Raw genomic sequence first — 26,426 nt, 5'->3', positions numbered from 1 at the left:
ACTTTAGTTTCATTAATAATGATGATTTCAACGTTCAGGATGTGCTGTACTGTGCATCAGACTTTTAGTGTTTTTTGAGCGATCATGAGTGATATCTTTGGCTGGTCTGCCCTGAACTGCACTTTTCTCATTATTATTTCCTATTATTTCTATTAAGTGATTTTCAGTTAAGCGAGGTTTTGTTTGAACGCAACTATAGCATTATAGGAGAACTACCTGTATCTGTCTTTAGACAATATGTTTTTTTTTTCTTTTCATTTGATATCATTTGTAACATTTCTAGTTAAACAAGGAAGTTGGGTCTCCCTTGGAATTTTTCTTACTCATTGGAAGCTATCTTCTGTGTATTCTGAATTGATACAACTACTTCTCTATTCTCTTATTTTGAAAACTGACATCTCATTTAACTTCATTTCTCAACGATGTTTTTACAGAATTGACTGCTTCCTATATGCATCCATCTGCTAATAGTTATGGCTTATTAACTTTTGCAAACTGTTCTCTCTCTCCCGCCCTCTCCCTCCCCCTCCCTCTCCACCCTCCCCCCGACATTGTCATTGGCATCAGCTGTTCCAATTGGCTTAACATATAAAAAGTAGTTGATCATTCTTGGGTAAGCCAAGCATCATGTGCCCAATTTCAGATTGGTCTCTTCAGGACAATGAGCTTCATCCTGGTTTTTCTTTCTATTATCGCCTGACTGATACCGTAGGAATATAAAAATGCAATAAGGGACTTTTGTGGTGCAATGTAGTGTCCCACTGCTGGACCAAGAGGCCCAGTTTCAAGTCCCACCTGCTCCAAAGGTGCGATAGTATTACCAAACAAAGCTAATTTGGAAAATATCTACAAAGAAAAAACACATGCCAGAGACCCTCCTCATTCTCTTGACGAATTTAAAACATGTCAGGAGCTTGGGGCAACATCTTCTGGCAGCTGATCCAGCGTTTCAGATCCCCACTAAAATAACAAAGCACCAAAGTACTTTATGTCTGATTAAAGGATATGTGGAATCAATTCCATACAACTGATATCATCCCAAATGTTGAATTGATACATCTAAAAACTCTAGAGCATTCTAGAGCCTATTATCATCTTTTAATTAAAATCGATCCTTTGTGAATGTGCAACAATAATTGCAGAGGCCTGTAACTTACTAAAAAGTCACAATGCTTGAAAAGGGAGTGTCACATTGTGGCTTTGAAATTGTTTCACTTCAACGGGCTTTTATAAAACATTTTGCCCTGCCATTAAAGTGCATATCTCAGCATCTGTTTATTTTGACCTGAGGCAGTGTGGTACTTTATATGAATATAATCATGGAGGCTATAGTCAACAATCACATGCTGTTTCACTATCTTACTGATCACGATTGAACCAAATATAATTTAATACAAGACTTGTTTGATCATTGCACATAACTAATCTTAAACTAATTAGTTAGTAAATAAAGTAAATAGTCTGATACAAATATTACTCTGGTTTAAGAACTACATCAGGTCCAACAGTCTCTTTCTTTATCCTAAGAGGTAAATTTGTCAAACTGTACCTTCAGCACAGGACTACATCTCCAGCTCAGTTATATCGCATAAAACCCTTACAGTGCAGAAGGAGGCCGTTCACCCCATTGAGTCTGCAGCGGCCTCTGAAGAGCATTCCCCTGCCCCAAACCCCACCCCGTTCCCCATAACCCCACATTTACCATGACCAATCCACCTAACCTGCATATCTGTCGATTGTCAGAGACCCAACAGAAATCCACTCAGACACAGGGAGGACATGCAGTCACCCAAGGCTGGAATCAAACCTAGATCGCATGGCGCTGTGAGGCAGTAGAGGTAACCACTGCGCCACCGTGCTGCCCTTTCTTCTCTCTTCCTTGGGATACGTTATTTACCATGATCAATTATAAATGCACCAACTCCCACTGCTACTTTGACCCCATTTCATTGCACCTGCTCCTTGTAATACTCCATTCACCATTACGCATATCTAGAAAATGTCACCTCTAAAATTTCCAAAATGTCCACATTTTCCTTAATCATTGTGGTTCTATTTCCCTCACTTTTGCTCTCACACTATTCTTCCTTCCTAGAACCGTGATGCTCCTCATTCTCCCCGTGTATTCTGCCAACCTCCTGGTAAAAGATTATTTTCTGTCATTTGTGCCACTTCCTGCATGATGCCACCAACATAACTTTCTTGGCTATAGTGTCAGGAGAAATTTGACTTTTATTTGAACAACATGGAAATATGAAATATGAAATCTCAGTTCTTTGCTAGAAGAATCGAGATAGAACACTCCATGGCTTAAAATATGAATACTTACATCATAACAGCTAGACAAAACAAACTGACTTAGATGAAGACCTATATTCTAACATCCAGAATCAACACAAGCCAAACATAAATTAAACAGGCTGGTTATGTGGTTGATTATAAACTATAAGCTACATATTAAATGGTAACAACTGAGACAGATCCTATGATTTGGCTCAGCAGTCACTAAGTCCTTCATGTCAGCTACTCATCCAAGGATGTAGACCAAATGCTCGGCCAACAGCAAATACAGCCAAGGCAAGATCACAGGCACAATCTTCATCAAAAATGGCACTCACCAACAAAACAAAATCTTCTTGACTGACATTATTGTGGGCGGCACGGTGGCACAGTGGTTAGCACTGCTGCCTCGCAGCGCCTGAGATCCGGGTTCAATTCCCGCCTCAGGCGACTGACTGTGTGGAGTTTGCACGTTCTCCCCGTGTCTGCGTGGGTTTCCTCCGGGTGCTCCGGTTTCCTCCCACAGTCCAAAGATGTGCAGGTCAGGTGAATTGGCCATGCTAAATTGCCCGTAGTGTTACGTAAGGGGTAAATGTAGGGGTATGGGTGGGTGGCGCTTCGGCGGGGCGGTGTGGACTTGTTGGGCCGAAGGGCCTGTTTCCACACTGTAAGTAATCTAATCTAATCTAATCTAATCTAATCTAATCTAATTATTCCGAGACTATAGAAACAACTATCTAGCATAAGCCTTCTTCAATTTGCACTGTGCCAACATGAACTGCGACAACTGAACTCCGACGACTCACTGTCAAAGGGGCAGGCAGTTTAAAGGGAATGAGAGGAAAAACAAGAAAATTAGAATTAACCTCTAATGATGAAAATTGCAGTAAAAATTTAAAAACTTATTTGACTCACTAATGTCCTTTAGGAGGGAAGTTTGTCACCCTTACACATGTAGTCTAGCCTGCACGTGATTCCAAACTCTCAGCAAAGTGATTCAAATCCAAATTGGCCTAGCAAGGCATTCCCTTTGATTAATCTACAAAAATATCTCAAGACCATGTGGCACTGGACTAATGTTCTGAAGAAAGGTCCCTGGATCTGAAACGTTAACTGTGCTTCTCTCGACAGATGCTGCCAGAACTGTTGAGCTTTTCCAACAATTTCTGTTTTTCTTTTTTTTGTAACACTACTTCCATTTATATTTCATTGACATCCATCTTTTGATTCATTTGTCCCATGACCATCATGTTTTGCATTATACTAGCGTTCCTTTTGTCAATTCTTCTCTGTGCAAACTGCAAAGCTTTCCTTTTCCTTGTTTAAAAAAAATTGTCTAGAGGCCATATTGGCCGATGGTGGTGGTGGTGGGAGGGGAGGGGGAGGAGGACTTTGTCCCAGTGTCCTAGCCAATATTAATGTCGCAATGAATATTGCAAACACAGATGATTTGGTCTTTATCAGACTGCTGTTATGAAGACAAAAGTTGTTCACAATGTTTCCTACATTACAACTGTGACTCCACTTCACAAAAGGTCATCAGTAAAATATACAGAAAGTGTTTTATAGCTAATAGTCATGCAAAGTGCTATTTAAATGCCGATTTTTCTTTTTCCTTTGAACTATGTTTCTAAGAACAAAGAAAGAGGAACAAAGAAAATTTACAGCCCAGGAACAGGCCCTTTGGCCCTCCAAGCCTGTGCCAATGCAAATCCACTGTCGAAACCTATCGCCCAATTCGTAAGGATCGTATCCCTCTGCTCCCCACATACTCTTGCATCTGTACAGATGCACCTTAAACAAAGATGCATTCTTACTTTTTTATTTATTCACATCATTCCAAAAATTGAAGCAGTGCTTTGCCAATGATATAAGTTTGCATCTCAGATTCACAGTCCTGATTGCCAGTTTCTCCTCCCCAGTGCTTGTACTCTGATTAACTCCCAAAATCTACATTATTCTAATCCAGTGCTCCTTATAAGACCTATTGCCATTTTATTTCATTAGTCACAGGAGCATCCAGCGCTCATATCAACACTGCGTCCAAAACATACACATTTGGAAATTTATTTTCAGTACTGTTCTCCATTTATTATACCCATTAATGGGTTAACATCAGTTAAAATCTGAGAATAAGTTATTTTCTTCCCACTGAGCAGCTTGGTCTGTCAACAATCTTGTATTTTCCTTCAATAGGTGAGATTTATCCCAATTCCAATATTCAACAGTCCTTACTTTTAAACTGTTGTTATATTAAAACATACAAACATATGAAACTCAAAAGAAGAAAATAACATTTGGTCCACTGAGACCATCCCATAGAATTGTGCTGCCATTAAGAATCATGACCCTAATGGCTCTCAGCCCACCAGCTGTGTAATATCCACAAAATGACAATACACATACAATAGTCATCAGTCAGCTTCACAGAAAATAAACAATTGCAGGATATTATCTCTGACCCTTGAAAACCATCAAAATGAGTTCTAGTAGGTCAGTGTAACCAACAGCCCATGTGTATTCTGGCCAATGTTATCCGAAGTCAGGAATTCATCCATATCCTTTGAACACAAGCAATGAATCTGTACTCACTGCACAAACATGGAACAAGTTCACAAAACTCAACCACCATGTGCGAAAAGAATAATATAGTACCTGACCTCAATATTCCTATGTTTTGTAATGCATTTGGCAGTCTCTTAATTCTACAAGACTTTTTTTTTAAAAAAACTACCACAATCAAACCTCAGTAAAATTAAAAGATGGCATCCGTGATGCTTTGTACACTGACAGTGTCATCTTTGTGACTTGAAACCAAATTTCACCCTCAACATTCATCTCAATCAATCAATCAGCTGCCAATAATGCAGGTCTCTGACCAGTTATCGGACAATCATGTTGTTATCCTCCAGTCACATGCTCAGTAGCAGCAGTGTGCACCAGCGACAAGATGCACTGCAGAAATTCAACGAGGCTTAGATAGCTCCCTCCAAACATAAGTACCACCTAGAAGGTCAAGGGCAGCAGATACATCGGAACACCACCACCTGATATTCCTCCTCTAAGTCATTCACCATCCTGACTTGGAAATATATCTCTGTGCCCTCATTGTTGTTGGGTCAAAATCCTCGGATTCATTTTCTTGTGGCATTGTGGGTCTAACTAAAGCATACGAATTGCAGCATTCGAGAAGAAAGCTCACAAAGGACAAATTGGGACAGGCAATAAATGCTTGTCCCATATGTGCATTAAACATTAATTCCCTCTCATCCTCAGTACCACCTTTAATCCAACAAGGTCAGTAGGCAATTGAGTGTACTCACGATTCAAACACCCTGACAGAACTCCAGAAGTGATCCAAAAGAGCCATTCTGCCACCAGCAATGTAACTTAGCATATATGTAACATATTTAAGCAATGCTTTCACTATGTGCATGTCCAGGTTAAACACTGAGGTTTGGATATGACAAGTCCAGCTTGGCAAATACCTGCTGCATACTTTGCCACGGAGAGTGAGCAGCCTTGACTGCTGTTGGGTCAACAACAGAAGGAGCAATTGGATGGTTAGGCCATTGTCTCTCTTTGCCTGTTTTTTTCTTTTGAGTGCAACAGCATTTTGTTGAACAAAATAAAAAGCAGAACAAACAGGCTATTCGACACAACATGCCTGCTTCACCACTGAAAACTACAAAAGGTTGCTTCTTCTTTATACATGTTCAGGATGTGGACATCACTGGCTGGATTCATATTTACCCGCCATCGCTTCAAACTATTATTGAGAAGATGGCAGTGAGCTGTGTTCTTAAACCCTGCGTGGAGGGAGTTCCTGGGTTTTGATTCAGCAATTGTAGTTTCAACTAGGGTAGCCTGGGGCTTGGAGGGGAACTTCCATGGTGCTCTCATGCACCTAAAGCTCTTGTTCCTTTAGGCAGTGGAAGTCAAAGGCTGGAAGAGGCCTAAGAATCCTTAATAAATTGTTGCAGTGGAAATGTCCACACTGTGCATGGGTGGTAGAGTGTGTGAATGCTGAAGATGGTGCAAGGGCTGTCTGGATAATGTTGAGCTTGGATTTTGTTGGAGCTATGCTCATCCAGGCAAGCAAAGAGAATTTTATCGGACTCGTGACTCATCCAGTGAAAATTATTTTTTTTATTGCTATTAAATCATATTCGATATGATATCATCGCTTTCAATTTGCCCCATTTATTTCCAAATTTAAATATTGCAATATCTGCTTTTAACACCACTGCTGACATTTATACTTCAGCTTCAACCCTGCATGTATTTGGTGAGTTTTATTTTTCTTCTCTACTTTTAGAATGGGTGCAACATATTTTTGATCTCAGATGCTGAACCTAGAATTAGGCTGCCAATTCCCTGAAGCTAGTTTCTAAACTTAGCCAAGACGTCCAGTGTGTGTCTGAGTGAGTGAGTGAGTCTGTGTGAGAGTGAGTGTCTATGTGAGTCTGTGTGCAGGTCTGTGTGAGAGAGTGCGTGTCTGTGTCGGGCTGTGACAGACAGTTGGATATACTTGAAGATGCCCTCCAAAGAACGGGTATGATGCTCCACTCATCGACCGCCAATTCCAATGTGCGACAGCGAGAAACTGTAACGACCTGCTCAAGAGACAGACAAGCTGCAACTGACAGGATACGTCCAGTATTTCCCATGGAGCCGAAAAACTACGCCACGTTCTTCCCAGTCTGCAACAGGCTGGATGGAGGTGTGGTATGAGTGTGTGTGAGTAATAAGTGGTTTAAGTCTGTGAGAGGGTGCATGTGGGACTGTATTTGTGAGCTTATGAGAGAGGGTCTATGTGACCGTAGAGGGTGTGTGTGTGTGTGTGACCTGTAGTATGACATGAACCCAAGGTCCCAGTTGAGGCTATCAGCCTCTGTTCGACCACTTTGTGTTGTTGCCGGTCCCAAAATCTACCTTGCAGGATAAATCACCTGAAGGTCTGAGGTTGAATCTCCCAGACCACTGAAGTGTTCTTCAACTGGGAGGGAACACTGTCTATTGATTGTTGTGCAGTGTCCATTCATCCATTGCAGTAGCCTCTGCTCAGTCTCACCAATGTACCATGGTTAGGGTATCCTTGCCTGCAGCGTATGAGATTGACGATGTTAGCCGAGTCACATGAGTATCTGAGTGGGTGGTATTCCCATGTGTAATGGTGGTATCTGTGTCAACACTCTGACATGTCTTGCAGTGTCTGCTGTGGTAAGGTTGTATGATGTTGTCCTGAAAGCCGGGCAGCTTGCGGTGAACAAAGATCTGTTGAGGTTGGTGGTTGTTTAAAGACAAGAAGTAGAGGTATGGGAAAGGTCTTGGCAAGGTACTCATCCGCATTGATAACGTGTTGCAAGCTAAGAAGAACATGGCATAGTTTTCCGGCTTCTGGGAAATACTAGACTCAGTTGCAGCTCATTTCTGTCTCTTGAGGAGGTCATTACGGTTTCTCGCTGTGGCACATCGGAAGTGGCAGTCGATGAGTTGAGCATCATACCCGTGCTCTGGAGGGCATCCTCGAATACGTGCAAGTGCCCATCACAGCCCGACACAGACAGACAGACAGACACACACACACACGCAACCCCCCTCCACACACACATTTGTACTTGCAGAATTACATTTTATTTTGCTCAAAAACTGCAAGAAAGATTCTATAAATCTCTTTCTTAGATTAGAGTCGGTCTAAACATTGGGGCACAGAGTCTCACACAGGGCAGCTCACTCCTTAAATGCATTATCTGGACCAACATAGCACCTATTGTTACATTTCACTTCAGAATTTACATATGAAATAACTAAAACCCACATGGTCATTCTAAAAGATGAGACTTAAACAATCTAAATCTTTTTCAATATATATAATTTCAGTTACATCACATTGTAAACTTTTGCTATAAATTCTGTGTCCTGTGTCCTATGATCTTATACTCCACAACCACCTGAAGGAGCAGTGCTCTGAAAGCTAGTGCTTCCAAATAAACCTGTTGGACAATGACTTGGTGTTGTGTGATTTTTAACTTCATCCAGGCAAGTTCAGGACATTGTATCACATGACTGACTTGATGGCTTACAGTTGATTAACAGGTAGGAATTGAACCGGAGTTTCTCAGCAGAAATTGCACGTCTCTGACCTTAATGTATAGCCACAGATTTAGATGGCTGGTCAATCGTAATCCCAAGATGTTGAGAGCAGAAGATTCAGTGGTAATAATGCCATTGAATATCATGAGGATATGCTAAGGACCTGTTGGGTGAACTGAACAAAAAGGACAGAGGAACCTTTTAAATGCAATTAAATTAATTTAGTTGAAATGTGATTTTCGAAGTGGACTTTTGGCCAGACCCAACTACTAGACAACTTCATGTGAGGAGAAAACCCAAAGGCCAAGCTGCAGCTTGTTTATTGAGAAGTAATAACACTTATACAACTTGAAAGGAATAATGCCCAACTATCTGACACTTTAATACGCATCAGACACATAAAAGTGTACTATCATCTTTCACCAGAAGCACTGGAGAGTAATATGTTAGCTCTCGCAAAGATTGTGAAGCATTCTTAAGTATGAAACTGAACTATAAAGTTCAAGAAAGCAAGGAAACAAACCCCAGTCTGTGCAGAGAGAACTGATCTTGGTCAGAACTGTGTTTGGTGCATGACAATAACCCCAGTACTAATGAATAATTGAAGAAAAAAAAACTACAAATTCTGCTCAGAATACCTATAGTAAATACAGAGAATCACTCAACTACTGGAGATTATATCAGAATCAACTGTGTTGGTCACGAGTCTGTCAACCAATGGTTGTTGAGGGTCATTCAGCTTGCACAGACAGACAGTCCAGATTGAATTTCAGGAGGCAAATCAAAATTGGAGTGTATGATTATTTTATGAAGTTACCAAAAATAAAAGTAGAACCATGACAGCTTTTAATCCCCTTCTAATCCCAAATGATCATTTATTGACAACTCTAAATTGTCAGTACCTCACTTTGAAACCCATCTGTACATCACAACAGTAAACAAAACTGCTTTCCCTGCTTCCCTTTCACCCAAGAAATTCCAAAACTGCAGTTTCTTTTAAATCAAACTTATTTTCATTGCTTTTTATTTATATTTTAACTCTCACTTGTTCTCAGTTAAACAGGAGTCACTGATGTGGCGAAATGGGACAGACTCTGGGACTCAAACGCCACTATTCTCACAAATTGTCATCCAAGTTTAATATTTTAAAAGTACACAAAATGCCCTAATATTCCTGATTTTCAGATCCAGACTCAGAAAACATGGCCAAATTTCTTTACCTAACAGATTATTATTTGTTAGATGTAATTAGAATCCAGAGCTGGAAATGTGTTGCTGGAAAAGCGCAGCAGGTCAGGCAGCATCCAGGGAACAGGAGAATCGACATTTCGGGCATAAGCCCTTCTTCAGGAATGATCTCCAGCATCTGCAGACCTCACTTTCTCCGTAATTAGAATCCAGTTCTAGGTAAACAGTTATAAACCATCAGCTTATACACTGTAAATTAAAATTTTAATTCCTTTATAAATGTCCCCTTGCACAGACAGACAGGGAAAAACAAGTTCTGGGTAGTGGAAAACTTGGAGGCAGTTCAGTCGTTGCTGTAAACAAAGTAAAACACTGCAGCTGCTGGAAACCTGAAGTAAATATAGGGAATACTAGAAAACCTCACCACGTCTGAAAGTATTCATAAAGAAACAAAATTAATGTTTTGAGTCTAGTGTGTCTTTCTTCAGAACTGTTGGTTCCTACCTGTAGGGTTGCTAAGATGACCGTTTTGCTGGTCAGAACTTTTCTTAATTCTTCAGATGTTTTCCAAGATACACAAGGAGACCAATTTACTTTTAAAAGGTCTCTGACTTATCAGTTAGAAGTCTCAGCTTGCAACAACTGTTGAAGGAAAGATTAATTGGCTTTCTTCTGGTTTAAAATAGGTTTTGACTACAGAGAACAAAAAGAGAGTGTTTATGCTGTTGGAGATCAAAACACTTCTCTCTCTCTCTCTCTCTCTCGAGTTCCGACTCCAAGTTGTTCAGTTAACTGAACACCCATCGCATGGTTGTCGTCAGGCAAAAGCTTCTGATTTTAATAACTGGTCACTAGTGCATAGATTTATTTTTGCTACCTAGACATATCTATGCCCAAACCCTCAACTCTAATTAATTTTCAACCACTTCAATTACTGCTTGTTCAACCATTGTAATTACACAATGCTTGCCATAAGTATTATAGAGTCATACAGTATGGAAACAAACCCCACAGTCCAACTAGTCCATGCCAACCATGTTTTCAAACTAAACGAGTCCCACTTGATTGCATTTGGCCCATATTCCTCTAAACCTTTCCTATTCATGTGCTTATCCAAAAGCAAATTTAAATATTGTAAATGTACCTGCATCCACAATTTTCTTTGGCGGTTCACTCGACACACTAACTACTCCCACTAAAAGAAAGTTGCCCCTCATTTTTTTTAAAATCTTTCTCCTCTTACCTTAAAAATATGGCCCCTAGTTTTAAACTCTCTCACCTTAGGGAAATACCTTTGCTAATTGCTTTATCCTCGATGTTATAAACCTTGATAAAGTTACCCCTCAACCTCCTACACTCCAGTGAAAACATTCCAACTTATTTTTATAACTCAGGTTACTTCTTTTTCAAAATATGCAGCCATCTTTTAAAAGTAGTAGTTTTAACAGTTCTGTTCCCTTTCAGCCCATAATTTAAACAAAAAATCTCAAAAATAGAAATGCATACTGTTTACAAAAATGTTAACTTCTCCATTCCCACTACAGATGCAATTTGATCCTTTGGGTATTTTTGGGACTTATTTCGCTTTTAATATTAGTCACTGCATGGAAAGAGTTTTGGCGGAAACTTTACAGAATGAATTTAGAGAGATACAAATCTTCCAACAAACAGAAAGCAAAAGAAAATTTGCATACTTCCTTCATGTAACTGATAAAACACATGTAAAATTCAAGACTTCCTTGAGAAAATTCAATTTATACTGAGACATTGATATTGAACAGTTTTCATGGTAGCATGCTATGTTTCAGTACTACTACCCACATATGATCATTTCCGCATGAAAACAAACACTTGGTTATGCTGAACTATCACTCCTGACACTGCATTTCTCATTCTTTTTCAAGCATCCTGGACAACAAACTTCACAAACAACATCATACCTTGTTGGAACATGTAATTTAATACATGACTGAAACTATTTGCTGTTCCAAAAAAATGTTGTCCAAATTAGTTGATAGCATTGTATACAACTGAACGAGCAAGGTTAATTAACAAACCTAATGTATTTGCAGTCAATATTCAGTACTGCAAAGTGTGTAATTCTGTTCAAAGTAGTTTTTTTTAAACCAAAAGAGAAAATACTGGAAAATCTCAGCAGGTCTGGCAGCATCTGTAAGGAGAGAAAAGAGCTGACGTTTCGATTCTAACTGACCCTTTGTCAAAGCTTTTTTTTGAAAGCAGCTTTCCCAAAACAAAAAAAAGTTACATCAATGCAAGATCAGGTATCAACTTGAAACTTTACCTATAGCCAAAGTTTTCAGACAGCAGCATTTATATGAACATACAAATCATGAGCAGGAGTAGGCAGTCTCTTCATCCTGCACCACCATTAAGATAGATAATGGCTGATCTGATTCTATTTCTACTTCTGCCTAATTATGATAATTTTTCAAGATTGATCAGCGATGCAAAGCTTCATAAATACCTGAGAAAGATGGTTATTTTAAAGTTTAATGTGTGCGCAAAATGACAAACATTTTAAAAGATCAAATATAAACCCTTTTACAACTCAATATAAAGACAATATTTTGCACATAAAGTTATCTATAAAAGCTAACTTATTGGCAAATACCCCTTCGAAATATTTTTAACTCCTTTCCAAGAATTTCACTTGAATGGTTTAGATTCGATAATATTTATCTACTAGTATTTACAGTTTAAAATATGTCCCGTTTTCTCTACAACAGAATGAAATTTATTAACTGGTATCACCTCCAAAGGACTGGCAGATGATATTGCTACTCATAGACGAGGAAGGAACGTGAACACGTCTCAAAGCTCAGAAAATTAACATTACTTTGTCTTAGATTTGCTGATGGTTGCTCTTAAAATTATTTTCTTCTGACATAGTCATTCCCTCTTCTGATTAACTTGCATCTTTTCCAATTCCTGAATAAACCATGTTTATAGAATCTAACACAAGAAACCAGCAAGTTATGATGGGGGAGTGTATTATGGTCAGCTAAAAAGTATAATTAGATTTAATTGGCAGATGACAATTTTAAAAATGTGAGCCCTGAAAGAGAAAGTATTCCAATATTTTAGGGCAAGTTATTTTTGCTTTCCTCTGAAAACTCACATCCATGATAACTAGAGGTTATCGAAACAAATAAAAACTTAATGCAATTTTTCTTCAGACTTCTTAAGGGTTTTCCAGCCAACAGATTTTATTCCCCAGCTTACTGTGTATAGTCTACTGAACAAACAATGTATAATGTTTTACAATTTGCTCCAAACAAATTGCTGCAGAAAATAACCTTGCGACACCTCCATCTTAAGTGATAAGATTTTCAAAACAACTTTCCAAATTGCAATGCTTGTGACACATACTTTAAACTGGTGAAATGCTGCCTGAACTGCTGTGCTCTTCCAGCACCACTAATCCAGAATCTGGTTTCCAGCATCTGCAGTCATTGTTTTTACCTCGTTGATTTTAACTTCTGTAATCAGGCATTCCTCACTTCAGGGTTTTCTCCAGTTCCTCATTTGAAGATGTCAGATTCAACTAAGATCAATTTCAAGAAAAACTGAACTGAATTATTTCTAATACATCAAAACACATAAATCAAAGTTAAACTGAACGGGCCTCATCTTGCTGAGCATCCAGCTGACACCAAAGTGCAAAATCAAGGGTGTGAGGCAGAACTTTTCCTTCCTTTCAGTACTGCAAACAAAAACACTCATATCAATTAAAATCTACTTCAAACCCCTGAAAATAACTATTAAATTTGCAATTACTGTGCTTCCTTTCACTCTCGCTTTCAAATCAGATTTTTGAAAGAATGCAAACCCAGGTGAGAGTTCAAAAAAATCACGAACTTGACTACACCTCTGTACACCTGAATCTATCCCCATCTTGGCAAATAATTCAATATTAAGATTTTTTTCCCATCAGCTACCCCTGGCTGAATCACATAATACTGTACTAACATGTACTTATTTAGTAAAATACATGTGACTCAAGCCAGGAAGTAAGCAATTCCCTATCTTATTTCACAATACTTACTCACCTGTATTGATTCTCCTCTTTTAGGAACAGTACCTTGATTCACTGGATCAGCTTTCACAGAAACATTGCTGCCTTTCATTATCAACAACAATGCATCTAACTCACGAAGCTCAGTCTGTCACCAAATTTGTACTTACACCCACTTTTTAAGTTGTAATGAAATGATCTATGGCTTTAGTAGTCTTGCTATCAATGATCAACTGAAGGTTACAGACTGAACCAGTAAAGCTGGTTTATATCAGATGGGAATGCAGACCTTGAATAAACTATGCAAATGAATACAAGTTTGAAATTTAACCCTTCAAGAAATACTTTTGCACCAGTATCAACTGGAAAGATCTTTAGTCAAGGACACTCCTTTGTTCTTTATGTTACACATAATAAAATTTTCAAAAGTCAGGGTTTGTCACCTGCACAAATTACCTCTAGCAAGATGACATCTTTTAAAGTCAGGTTTTTGCATCTAATATTAAGAATACTTTCGTGAGAAATGCTCAAAATAGAGCTACATGCTGGGGCACCAATCCTCCTGTTCTGTGATTTCAACAAAGTTTTATCTCCAATTCTCCACAAATTCCCAATCTCAGCCACAACATTCAATTGGTTCAATCAGTGCAGGTGGGTTTAGGTCATACCTGCTGATTTATTAACTTGTTAAAGGCAATCATCAAACTACCACAAATCAGTTCATGTGATACAAAAGCAAACTACTGGGGATGGGTTCAGAATTCTTTATAGTTGAAACACATCCTCGAATTGAAACGTCAGATGTGCTCAGTTTCTTGAGCATTTTCTGCAATTGTTTCAATGCTTGATGTGGTGTCTACAGTATAAAAGAGCTAGTCACTTGAATGTAAGAGAAATTAGACTGGTCCAGGATGATTGGATGCTTTAACAGATTGCTGCACAAATTCTACTGTTTATTCATTTTTCCTTAATCTGTTGACTAAATTACATTCTTGAAAAAGGGTCACTGGACCTGAAATGCTGACTCTGCTTTCTCTCAACAGATGCAATGAATCATAAAACAGAACAGCATGGCACAGGAACATGCCCTTAGGCCCACAATGTTGTGCCAAACATGAGGCCAAATTAAACAAATCCCTTCCGCCTGTCCTAGATCAATTTCCCTCCATTCCTTGTAAATTCATGTGCTTACCTAGAAGTTCCTTAAACATCACTATCATATCTGCTTCCACCACCACCAAATCCCTGGAAGCACGTTCCAGACTCCTAACACACAATGTAAAAATATTTTCCCCTCCCTTGACCTTTTCCCCTCTCACCTTAAATGCATACTGCCTGGTATTAGACATTTCAACCATGGGAAAACGATTCTGACCCTCACCCCTATCTATGCACCTCATGATTTTATAGACTTCTATCAAGTCTCCCCTCAGCCTCTGCCACTCCAGAGAAAACAACCTAAGTTTTTCTGGCCCTTTCTTATAGTTCAGAACATCTAATTCAGGCAGCATCCTGCGAAATCTCTTTTGCATGTTCTCTAAAGTCTCCATACCCTCGCTGTCATGTGGTGACCAGAACTGAATGCAATACACCAACTGTAGCCCACAAAGTCTTAGAAAGCTGCAAAATGACATGCTGACTCTTGAACTCAATTCCCCCAACCAATAAAAGCAAGCATGCCATACATTTTTCTATTTTTTCCAGCAATTTCTGTTTTTGCTACTAAATCATATTGTTATATCCCTGTGATAGAAATTCACAACTCATAACTTTCACATTCACTTTTTGATACGGAGGAAACAGAGCCCTGCATTTCACCCACAGCAAAAACTCAATAAATTGCGTCTCTAGTTAAAACTATCTTTTGGGCAATATGTATTTTAACTACACGTGCAACTTAATGTACTTTAATTGTTTCAAAATTAAATCAACATTCACTTACAATATGTGAAAATGTGTAAGAATATGTTCAATACTCAATTGTGAACTAGGTTTTAGTCAATAATGCTAAAGAAAAAGATCACTTGAATTTTTCAGAAAAATAATATTTCAGACAGTACTTGATAACATTGTTGAATATGCTCGTAAAAATTTAAGGATTTTAGCTGTCATCTTTCTTTTCTTCAAATTTTTATCCTCTTATCCAGCAAAATGAAAAAAACATTAGCCCGAGAATGTAAGCTTATAAATCTGTTGGCAGTAAATATGGGCTATTCACTTTTCGCTTGGCAAATGTTAAGTGAACTTAATTGAACTTAGAAAAAGGACTGAAACTGTTTACAATTGCAGTCTTTTAATATAGTAGTCTTGTGGTGCAGTGGTAGTGTCAGTATCTCTGGGCTTGAAAATTCAAGTTTAAGTCCCACTTCTTTCAGAGGTATCTGATAACAACACCTGAACAGAATAAATTTACAAATAATTTAAATAGAGATACAAAATGCAGGTGCAAGCCAATGCCCCACATTCCTATGTAGACAAATGTGCATAATACTTTAACTATTATTAAATTCTGAATTCCACAAAATGTTGCAGTTCGAGAACTCTTCAAGTCAGGTGAGGTCTCTTGCCTTAATAAACATGTTTTAAAGTAGAGAATTTAATTGTGAGAACTATCAATAATACATCTCCTTCTTCCCGGATATTCTAAAGGAATGGTTGATTATGCAACGAATAAAATGACATTACAGAAGAAGGGCTCATGCCCGAAACATCGATTATCCTGCTCCTTGGATGCTGCCTGACCTGCTGCGCTTTTCCAGCAACACATTTTCAAAACGACATTACAGCCAAGTATTTGTAAACAAAACATTCAAGTTATATCAGTGTTGAAAACATTCTTGATTTTTCAAATGCAAAGAAGTAAAACAATACAGCACTCACTGGGAATGTGAAATTAAAAGATAAAAAGATGGATGCAGCAGCTCAGCAACATAAGACACAGGAGTAGAAGTAGGTCATACAGCCCACTAAGTCGAACTCACCATTCAATGATATCATAGCTAATGTGATAATACTCAGCAAAGAGGATGAACATCTCAAGCAAGAGAAAAACAGTTAATGATTGAAATCAACAAACAAAAAGACACAGATTTCAAATGGTTGCAGATGTAAGTTTGCAAGTACATCACTTTGTTTTATATTTTAGCAGACCATGAGCATCAGGCACACAATTTGATGAAAAGGTTGAGAAAATTAAACATTTGCATCAGTATTTACACCTCAAATAGAATTCAGTATAATCAGCAAGTAAACTTTTGTAAGTCATTAAAACAAAGCATGGACGAGTTGGACCAAAGGGTCTGTTTCCGTGTTGTACATCTCTATAACTCTACGACAGTTGAGGCAAGAGTTATATCAAGATAGCATTTGAAAGTATGTCATCAGGCAGTCCTTGCATAACTGGATTTCACAGGAAACAGGAGAAAATTCTGGGCTGGCTCTTGTCATGTCTAGCATAAAGGAATGCAGTTATTCTTGGTGGGAGCCAAGCACATCACTGCAAGAGTTCTTCATTTTCGGGAGGCACAGTGGCTCAGTGTATAGCACCTGGGACCCAGGCTTAATTCTACCCTGGGGCGACTGTGTGGAGTTTGCACATCCTCCCTCTGTCCTTGTGGGTTTTCTCTGGGTGTTCCGGTTTCCTCCCACAGTCCAAAGAACTGCAGGCTAGGTGGATTAGCCAAGGGAAATGCAAGACTACAGGGATAGATAGGGGTGTGGTTCTGGATGGGATACTCTTTGGAAGGTCGGTTTGGACTCGATGGGCTGAATGGCCTTTTTCCACACTGTAGGAATTCTATGATAATCTACTGTCCCAGGCCAAACGTAATGCTGCTTTCATCAATGACCTTCTCTGCATCAGGTGATAAATAATGGGAGTGTTTCCTGGTTGTTTCATTTTACATACAGTTTAAGAGAGAGACGAATAAGTCTAAAGCAATATTTTACATTGAGTAAGGGCAATTATGAAGGTAGGAAAGTAGAACAAGTGAAAATTAAAGTACATAATTGCACGAAGATGGATGCAGGTCAGAAGACTGGAGAGAATACTTTCCAAAAAACCAAATAACAAAAACATGAATAAGGAGGGAAAAATCAGATGAGAGAAAGCCTTTAATAATCGTAACATTTTTACTGAACAGACCGACCTCCAGTTTCCAGCTTTCTATCTCTCTGCATCTTTGAATAAAATAATTACGTTACATTCAAATCTAATGGATCATCCCCTAATTTAGGGAATTTTGCAATTAAAAACAAAATCTAAACTGTCTCACTAGCCATATGTTTTGCTCCTTGATCAATGACCTTCCCTTTATCATAAGGTCAGAGGTGGGGATGCTTGATGATTGCATAATGTTTAGCACCACTCACAACTCATCAGATACTGAAGCAGACTAGGTGGGCGGCACGGTGGCACAGTGGTTAGCACTGCTGCCTCGCAGCACTAGAGACCCGGGTTCAATTCCCGCCTCAGGCGACTGACTATGTGGAGTTTGCACGTTCTCCCAGTGTCTGCGTGGGTTTCCTCCGGGTGCTCCGGTTTCCTCCCACAGTCCAAAGATGTGCAGGTCAGGTGAATTGGCCATGCTAAATTGCCCGTAGTGTTAGGTAAGGGGTAAATGTAGGGGTATGGGTGGGTTGCGTTTCGGCGGGTCGGTGTGGACTTATTGGGCCGAAGGGCCTGTTTCCACACTGTAATGTAATGTAATGTAATCTAATCTAATCTAATGTCCAAATCTAGCAAGACCTGGATTATATCCAAGTTTAGCCTGACAAGTGACAAGTAATATTTGCACCATACAAGTGTCAGGCAATGATTATCTCAATCAAGACAGAACTTATCCATCAGCACTTGACAATCAATAGCATTACATATGCTGAATTCTCCATGATCATCCTCCTCTGGGTGATCACTGACCAGAAACTAAACTGGACTGCCACCCAGCCAAATGAATATTTTGTGTCAACATTCACCAACGAGAAGGAATTGGTGAAGAATGATCTCAGGAAAGGGAGTGTAAAATTTCGAAGCCAAGTTGCTTTAAAAAGGAAGAGGTGCTGTGAGTCTTAAAGTCAAGATAGGTAAGTCCCTGGGTCATACAGTCATGGAGTCATAGAGATGTACTGATATGAAGATGTGGGGTGTACAGTACCTTTAAAAGAGTTAAAAGCAATAGAACTACCTGACAGAACCATGTGTTCTGAAACAAAAAGATACAATGGAACATGTGCTCCAGCTACTGGGGTAGCTAGGGTAGCTGGTTGCCTGGAAATGGCAAAATAGATTTGAATTAGGCCAATCAGTTTAAATTATACACCAAGCCAGTTTGAATTTAGTATATTGACAATCTTAAAAGCCAATGACACAATCTGATGCTTTGGGGGTATAAGACCGGGGAAAATTGAACAGTCAAGAGGAGAACTGCCAAGCCAACAACATCTGCACACTGCCCAGAAAAATAGCTCTCTTAAAAGGTACCTTTATCAATCAATAAACTGTGAAGCAGTATCCCGAAGGAGAAAAGAAGACCTAAATACAGAGAAGAACAAATTTTGAGATGAGAAATTTTGTTTGTTGTAAATCTTAATCCGGTGGTGGGGGGGGGGGGTTATCAGACTACTATCATATAGGGGAAAATCAAAGATAGGTTAGAGGAAGGAATTGTAAATAGTCGTTAGTTAATTATTCTCTGTTATAAGTTAAGAAATAAATTTGTTAATTTTTACTTTAAATAGTCCTTGGCCTCTCAAACTTCCACAGATTATTGCACAGGATAAATCTTTTCTGTGTTGCAGATTTAAATTAAGCAGGAGAGTTTACCCCATGTCGTAACAAGCATGGAAAGAGACCCTTCGGTCCAACTCATCCATGCCGACCAGAATCCTAACCTAATTTAGTCCCATTTGCCAGCACTTGGCCCATATCCCTCCAAACCCTTCCTATTGATAAACTCATCTAGATGCCTCTTAAAGGCTGCAAATGTACTAGCCTCCACCACTTCCTCTGGCAGCTCGATCCATACACGCACCAGCCACTGTATCAAAATGTTGCCCCTTAGGTCATTTTTAAATCTTTCCCCTCTCACCCTAAAGATATGCCCTCTAGTTCTGGAATCCCCCACCCCAGGGGAAAGACCATGTCTATTATCCTATACATGCCCCTCATGGTTTTTTCACACTCTGTAAGGTTATCCCTCAGCCTCCAATGTTCCAGGGAAAACAGCCCCAGCCTACTTAGCCTCTCCGTAAAGCTCAAATCCTCTAATCCTGGCAACATTCTTGTAAATCATTTCTGAACCTTTCAAGATTCACTACATCCTTCAGAGAGCAGGGAGACCAGAATTGCATGCAATATTGCAAAAGTGACCTAAACAATGTTGTATACAGCCACAACATGACCTCCCAACTCCTAATTTCAATGCTCTGACCAATAAAGGAAAGCATATCAAACACCTTCTTCACTATCCTATCTACCTGCAAATCTACTTTCAAGGAACTATGAACCTGCACTCCAAGGTCTCTTCATTCAGCAACACTAAGTTTATAAGTCCTACTCTGATTTGCTTTTCCAAATTTATTGCATTTATTTAAATTAAACTCCATCTGCCACTCCTCAGTCCATTGGTCCATCTGATCAAGGTGACCTTCTTCGCTGTCCACGACACCTCCAATTTTGGAGGCATTTGCAAACTTACTAACTATACCTATGTTCAGAATCCAAATCATTTATATAAATGATGAAAAGCAGTGGACCCAGCACCGATCTTTGTGGCACACCACTGGCCACAAGCCTCCAGTCTGAAAAACAACCCTCCCTCTGTCTTCTACCTTCGAGCCAGTTGTGTCCAAATGGATAGTTCTCCCTGTATTCCATGAGATCTAACTTTGCTAACGAGTCTCCCATGGGGAACCTTGTTTAATGCCTTACTGAAGTCCATACAGATCATGTCCACCACTCTGCCCACACAAAATCCTCTTCATTAATTCTTCAAAAAACTCAATCAAGTTTGTGAGACATGAGTTGCCACGCACAAAGCCATGCTGACTATTCCTAATCAGTCCTTGCCTTTTCAAATATATGTAAAACCTGTCCCTCAGGATTCCCTCCAACCACTTGCCCACCACCTACGTTAGGCTCACTGGTCTATAGTTCCCCGGCTTGTCCTTACCACCCATCTTAAACAGTGGCACCAGGTTAGCCAATCCCCAGTCTTCCGGCAACTGCCATCTGTGGAAGAGTGTTCTCAACATCAACCACCCTTTATTAACACCTCTTCTGAATGGTCTGGCCCTAGTTCTCAGACTATGTCCCTCAGTTCTAGAATCCCCAACCTGTGGAAATCATTTATCTTTAGATCTGTTAGTATTTTGAAGACTTGAATCAGATCATGCTTTCTGAATTCTAGATTGGTCTGATCTCTCCACAGAATTTAACCCCTGAAGTTCAGGTCATTCGTGTAAGCTTATGTCACTCATACTCTCTCCAAAGCCAATATATCCTTCCGAGGATGTGCTGGTCAGAGTACTCCCAGTCGAGTTAAGCTAAGGCTTTAGCGGTTGTAGCATAATTTCTACATCCTTGGCCTTCAGTCCTCTAGATATTAAGGCCAGCATTCCATTAGCTTTCTTGATCATTTCTACACCTATATGTGTCTACGCACCTGAGCCCTCTGTAGAAGTAGGTTGCAAATGACTGAGGAACATGTTAATTATGGAATTCTCAACTGAGGAAAGGAAAGATACGTTGGATGTAATTCATCCAAACTCCAATGCATTGATGGTAACTCGCACCAAGTCCAGTCCATCCAACACCAGTATGATAAATTATCTGCAACAGCTCTTAGGTTGGCTAGGCTTTCATCTTAATATTCTTACCCTGGTTTTATAATCTCTTTTTGGGCATCATCCTTTCTTTAGCTCAGGCATTCTGCAGTACCACAACTACTTCATTATAGCTTGTTCGTAATCTTGGATTGATGAAAATCAGACATAGGAGATAATGAGGACTGCAGATGCCGGACAGTCAGAGTTGATAAAATGTGGCAATCGAGAAAGCACAGCAGGTCAAGCAGCATCCGAGGAACAAGAGAGTCGATGTTTCGGGCATAATCCTTCATCAATCCAAGATGAACAGCCATGTCTAAATTACATCATACGTTCCTGAAACATTATCTCTTCTCAGCTGACCAAAAACATGGAAACTTTTACCATGCATAAAAATATCTCCATGAGGTTCAGTGTCAAGCTGTCATTTCCAGCCATCATTTTCGCGCTTGACATTAACCAACATTTTTTTCCTAATATTTAGGAAATTCAAATGAATAATAAATATACCATGTGAATAACATTTTAGGTGGTTTACAAGCTGAACAAAGAAGCATAATACTTTTGTACAAAGAATGTGTGTCCTTGAGATAAGCTTCTAAAGGAAAGGATTTGGCCGCGATTATTAAACACACACTATCCAGCCAACATTTACTAAGGACGCAAAACAAGTTGAATGCATCACAAGGACATTTGATAGCAGTCAAAATATTTCACTTCTATACTGAACTAACCGATAAGACCACACATAGAATGCTACATTTAAACCACTACATTGTACTTTTAGAAAATAATTTGCTTTGAAGTAAACTCCGTATAGGCCAAGTTAATTAAGCAAAATTATGCTGCTCATAAACTCAGCACCACAGGTATGATCTTATGGGACAAGTATACGTGTGCTAGGCAGTTAGCTCAGTTGGCTGGGTGGTTCACTTGTGATGCAGAGTGATCCATACGCTCAATTCCCATCCTGGCTGAGGTCGCCATGAATGCCCTGTCTTCTCAAAGCTGCCCTTCACCTGGGCCATGGTGACCTGTCTGTAATTTATTCATGGAACGAGGACGTCACTGGGCAGCATTGCCCAGCCCTAATAGCCTGGAAGGCAGTGAAAATCAACCACACTGAGGTAGATCTGGAGTCACATGTCGGCCAGGCAAGGATGGCAGTTTCTTTCCCTTAAGGATGTTCGTGAATGGGATAACTTGTAAGCTTACCCTCAGTGCGCTCTCTCTTTTTCTCTTTCTCTCCCTCGAATAAGTGTATAACCCTATAGTGTTCTGGGACTATAACTATTTTATACAAGTTTTTTTTTACAACTACAGTTGCGCCATACATTCTTTGAAAGACTCTGTTTAAGGTCAAAAATGCAAACACAGATGATAGTGTACTTGCTTTGCTGCGTACAGACATCACCTTCTGAAAGCATATGGGATCTTTGCATTTATTACAGGAACTGTACAAATGCAAATTTATACTACACCTTGACAGAAACAATTGTTAGCTCTCAGCTGGTGCACTGTAATACAAGGAACGTGTTTAGGTATAAGAGCAGGTGTCAAACTGATTCACTAGAATACTTGCGAGAATAAGGAGTTTAAATCAGGTAGACACTGGAGAAACTAGGAAGCGTTCTCCTTTGACACAAAAATCAAAGAGAGATTTCATCAAAATGCTCAAAATGGCTAACACTTTTGCTAGAGGAAGTAACAAACTATTTTCAATGGCAAAATGATTAGCAACAAGTCATCCTGCCAAGAGACAAACCCAGACCCCATAGTTCAGAACTTTTGTTTAAATTCACCCATGGGATGACAGCATCCCTGGCTGGCCACTACTTCTTGCCCATCCCAGGTTAGCCATGAGAAAGTGTAGACAGAGCCACAATAGATAGATCGGTCCATTAGGGAAGGAATCTCAAGATGTTGACCCAGCAATTCTGAAAGAATGGCAATAGATTCCCAAGTCAGGACGACAAATGGTCTTGGGTTTGCAATGTGCTGACTACTCAGGAGCATTAGTAAATTTCTTCAGTGCAGAAACGGGTACACACTTCTGCTACCGCACGTTGGTGGCAATCAGAGTTAATATTTGTTAATGTGGTACCAATCAGGCATGCTGCTTTATCCTCCATGGTGTCAAACTTCATGAGTTATTATTGAAGTTGCAATCATGCAGACAAGTGAAGAGCATTCAAAGATCCTGATAACTGGCAGAGAATGGTGTCAATCCCTCTGACAATACTGTTTTTTACTACAATTGCTTTCCTCTCTGTTACATTACTTCCACCTCCATAGTCAGCTAGATCATCCCTCAATTTCATCCAAACCAAGTTGAAAGAACATCAAACGTGTTGGGGATTTTTAAAAATTCATTCACAGGATTTGGGGGTCACTGGCTAGGTCAGCATTTCTTGCCCATTCCTAATTCAGATTTTTCCTGAAATTCCACTAACAGTGTGACAGGATTAAAATCCAGGTTCCCAGAATATTAATTGGGTCTCTGGATTTACAGTCTAGTGATAACTGTTGCCTTCTTGTTCTTGGAAAAGGATGACACTTGTTTACTTCTGCACTTTGGGTATTTGAAACTGCCTCACTTGCAGTCATACTCTCCTGTTCCGGAACCCTGAACAAATCCGAAAACCCTGTCCTAGGAGATGGTCTGGTAGAATCTGTGAAGAAAAATCAGAGTTAATAGTTTGGGTCCGGTGACCCTTTCTCTGGCTTTTCTTCACAGACTCTGCTGGACCTGCTGGGCTCTTCCAGCGGCCTCTGTTTTGTTCCATGTTATTCCAGTCATTGGTTTGTCTCCAACACCACCTTGTTTTTAATTTTTTGTAAGTATCACCCTTAATCAGATTACAGGTCATCCCTTTAGTTTTTAATTCAGCTATTGACACTTGACTCGCACAATCTAACACTCTTGGTCACCTGCAGAGACTTGTTATTCGACACTTCGCTCATCCCATTTGTGTGATCTTTTGGTCTCTCTGCCCATAAATTCTGTGCTCTGTGTGCTTCTCTCTCACTTCATCTGACAAAGGGGCTACGCTCCCCAAGCTTGTGATTTCAAATAAACCTGTTGGACTGCAACCTGGTGTCGTGTGATTTCTTACTTGAAGAGTAAGTGCTTTAGTCATTTGGGACTTCGATGTTGTGGCCATTTCGGAGACATGGTTAGAGCAGGGACAGGAATGGTTGTTGCAGGTTTCAGGATTTAGATGTTTCAGTAAGAACAGAGAAGATGGTAAAAGAGGGGTGGGGGGTGGGGTGAGGTGTGGCATTGTTGGTCAAGGACAGTATTACAGTTGCAGAAATGATGTTTGGAGACTCATCAACTGAGGTGGTATGGGCTGAGGTTGGAAACAGAAAAGGAGAGGTCACCCTGTTGGGGGCCTCCGAATAGTTCCAGAGATGTAGAGGAAAGGATATAAAAGATGATTCTTGATAGGAGTGAGAGAGACAGGGTAGTTGTCATGGGGGACTTCAACTTTCCAAATATTGACTGGGAACACGATAGTGCAAGTACTATAGATGGGTCAGTTTTTGTCCAGTGTGTGCAGGAGTGCTTCCTGACACAGTATGTAGACAGGCCAACAAGGGGCGAAGCCACTTTAGATTTGGTACTGGGTTACAGCCAGGTGTTAGACTAGGAAGTAGGTGAGCACTTTGGCGATAGCGATCACAATTCTGTTATGTTTACTTTAGTGATAGAAAGGGATAGGTGTATACCACTGGGCAAGAGTTACAGCTGGGGGAAAGGCAATTACGATGCGACTAGTCAAGATTTAGGAAACATAGGATAGGGAAGGAAACTGCAGGGGATGGGCACATTAGAAATGTGGAGCTTAATAAAGGAAAAACTCCTGTGTGTCCTAGATAATTATGTACATGTCAGGCAGGGAGGAAGCTGTAGGGCGCGGGAGCCGTGGTTTACGAAGGAAGTGGAAACTCTGGTCAAGAGGAAGAAAACGGCTTATATTAGGATGAGATGCGAAGGCTCAGTTAGGGCGCTTGAGGGTTACAAGGTAGCCAGGAAAGACCTAAAGAGAGAGCTCAGAAGAGTCAGGAGGAGACATGAGAAATTGCTGGCGGATAGGACCAGGGTAAAACCTAAGGCTTTCTATAGGTATTTAAGGAATGACGAGAGTAAGATTAGGGCCAATCAAGGATAGTAATGGGAAGTTGTGTGTGGAGTCAGAGGAGAGAGGGGAAGCACTGAATGAATAAGGAGAGAGGGGAAGCACTGAATGAATATTTTTCGACAGTATTCACTCTAGAAAACTACAATGTTGTCAAGGAGAATACTGAGGTACAGGCTACTAGACTAGGTGCGATTGAGGTTCACAAGGGAGAGGAATTAGAAATCCTGCAGAGTGTGAAAATAGATAAGTCCCCGGGCCAGATGGGATTTATCCTAGGATCCTCTGGGAAGCCAGGGAGGAGATTGCCGAACCTTTGGCATTGATCTTTAAATCGTCATTGTCTACAGGAATAGTGCCAGAAGACTGGAGGATAGCAAATGTAGTTCCCTTGTTCAAGAAGGGGAGTAGAGACAACCCTGATAATTATAGACCAGTGAGCCTTACTTCAGTTGTTGGTAAAGTGTTGGAAAAGGTTATAAGAGATAGGATTTATAATCATCTAGAAAAGAATAATTTGATTAGGGATAGTCAGCACGGTTTTGTGAAGGGTAGGCCGTGCCTCACAAACCTTATTGAGTTCTTTGAGAAGGTGACCAAACAGGCAGATGAGAGTAAACCAGTTGATGTGGTGTATATGGATTTTAGCAAGGCGTTCGATAAGATTCCCCACAGTAGGCTATTGTACAAAATGTGGAAGAATGGGATTGTGGGGATATAGCAGTTTGGATCAGTAATTGGTTTGCTGAAAGAAGACTGAGGGTGGTGGTTGATGGGAAATGTTCATCCTGGAGTCCAGTTACCAGTGGTGTACCGCAAGGGTCGGTGTTGGGTCCACTGCTGTTCGTCATTTTTATAAA

The 26,426-nt window shown here is 39.9% G+C and overlaps 1 protein-coding gene across 20 annotated transcripts in view; it reads right to left on the bottom strand.

Moving 5' to 3' along the window:
* nedd4l (NEDD4 like E3 ubiquitin protein ligase) overlaps window positions 1–26,426 on the bottom strand; it is a 485,500-nt gene that overhangs the window by 189,678 nt on the left and 269,396 nt on the right. Inside the window, exon 1 of one of the 20 annotated variants that reach the window (XM_043678444.1) lies at window positions 13,635–13,796. The exons of the other annotated variants lie outside the window; for them this stretch is intronic. Within the exon in view, the coding sequence (XP_043534379.1) occupies window positions 13,635–13,712 (78 nt within the window). The 5' untranslated portion in view covers window positions 13,713–13,796. Of the gene's footprint in view, window positions 1–13,634; window positions 13,797–26,426 lie in introns of those variants that run through there. 20 annotated transcript variants of the gene reach the window in all.

This window comes from Chiloscyllium plagiosum, chromosome 1, assembly GCF_004010195.1.
Source record: "Chiloscyllium plagiosum isolate BGI_BamShark_2017 chromosome 1, ASM401019v2, whole genome shotgun sequence".
In the NCBI taxonomy this organism is placed as follows: Eukaryota; Metazoa; Chordata; class Chondrichthyes; order Orectolobiformes; family Hemiscylliidae; genus Chiloscyllium; species Chiloscyllium plagiosum.
This window is presented reverse-complemented; position numbering and strand designations above follow the sequence as displayed.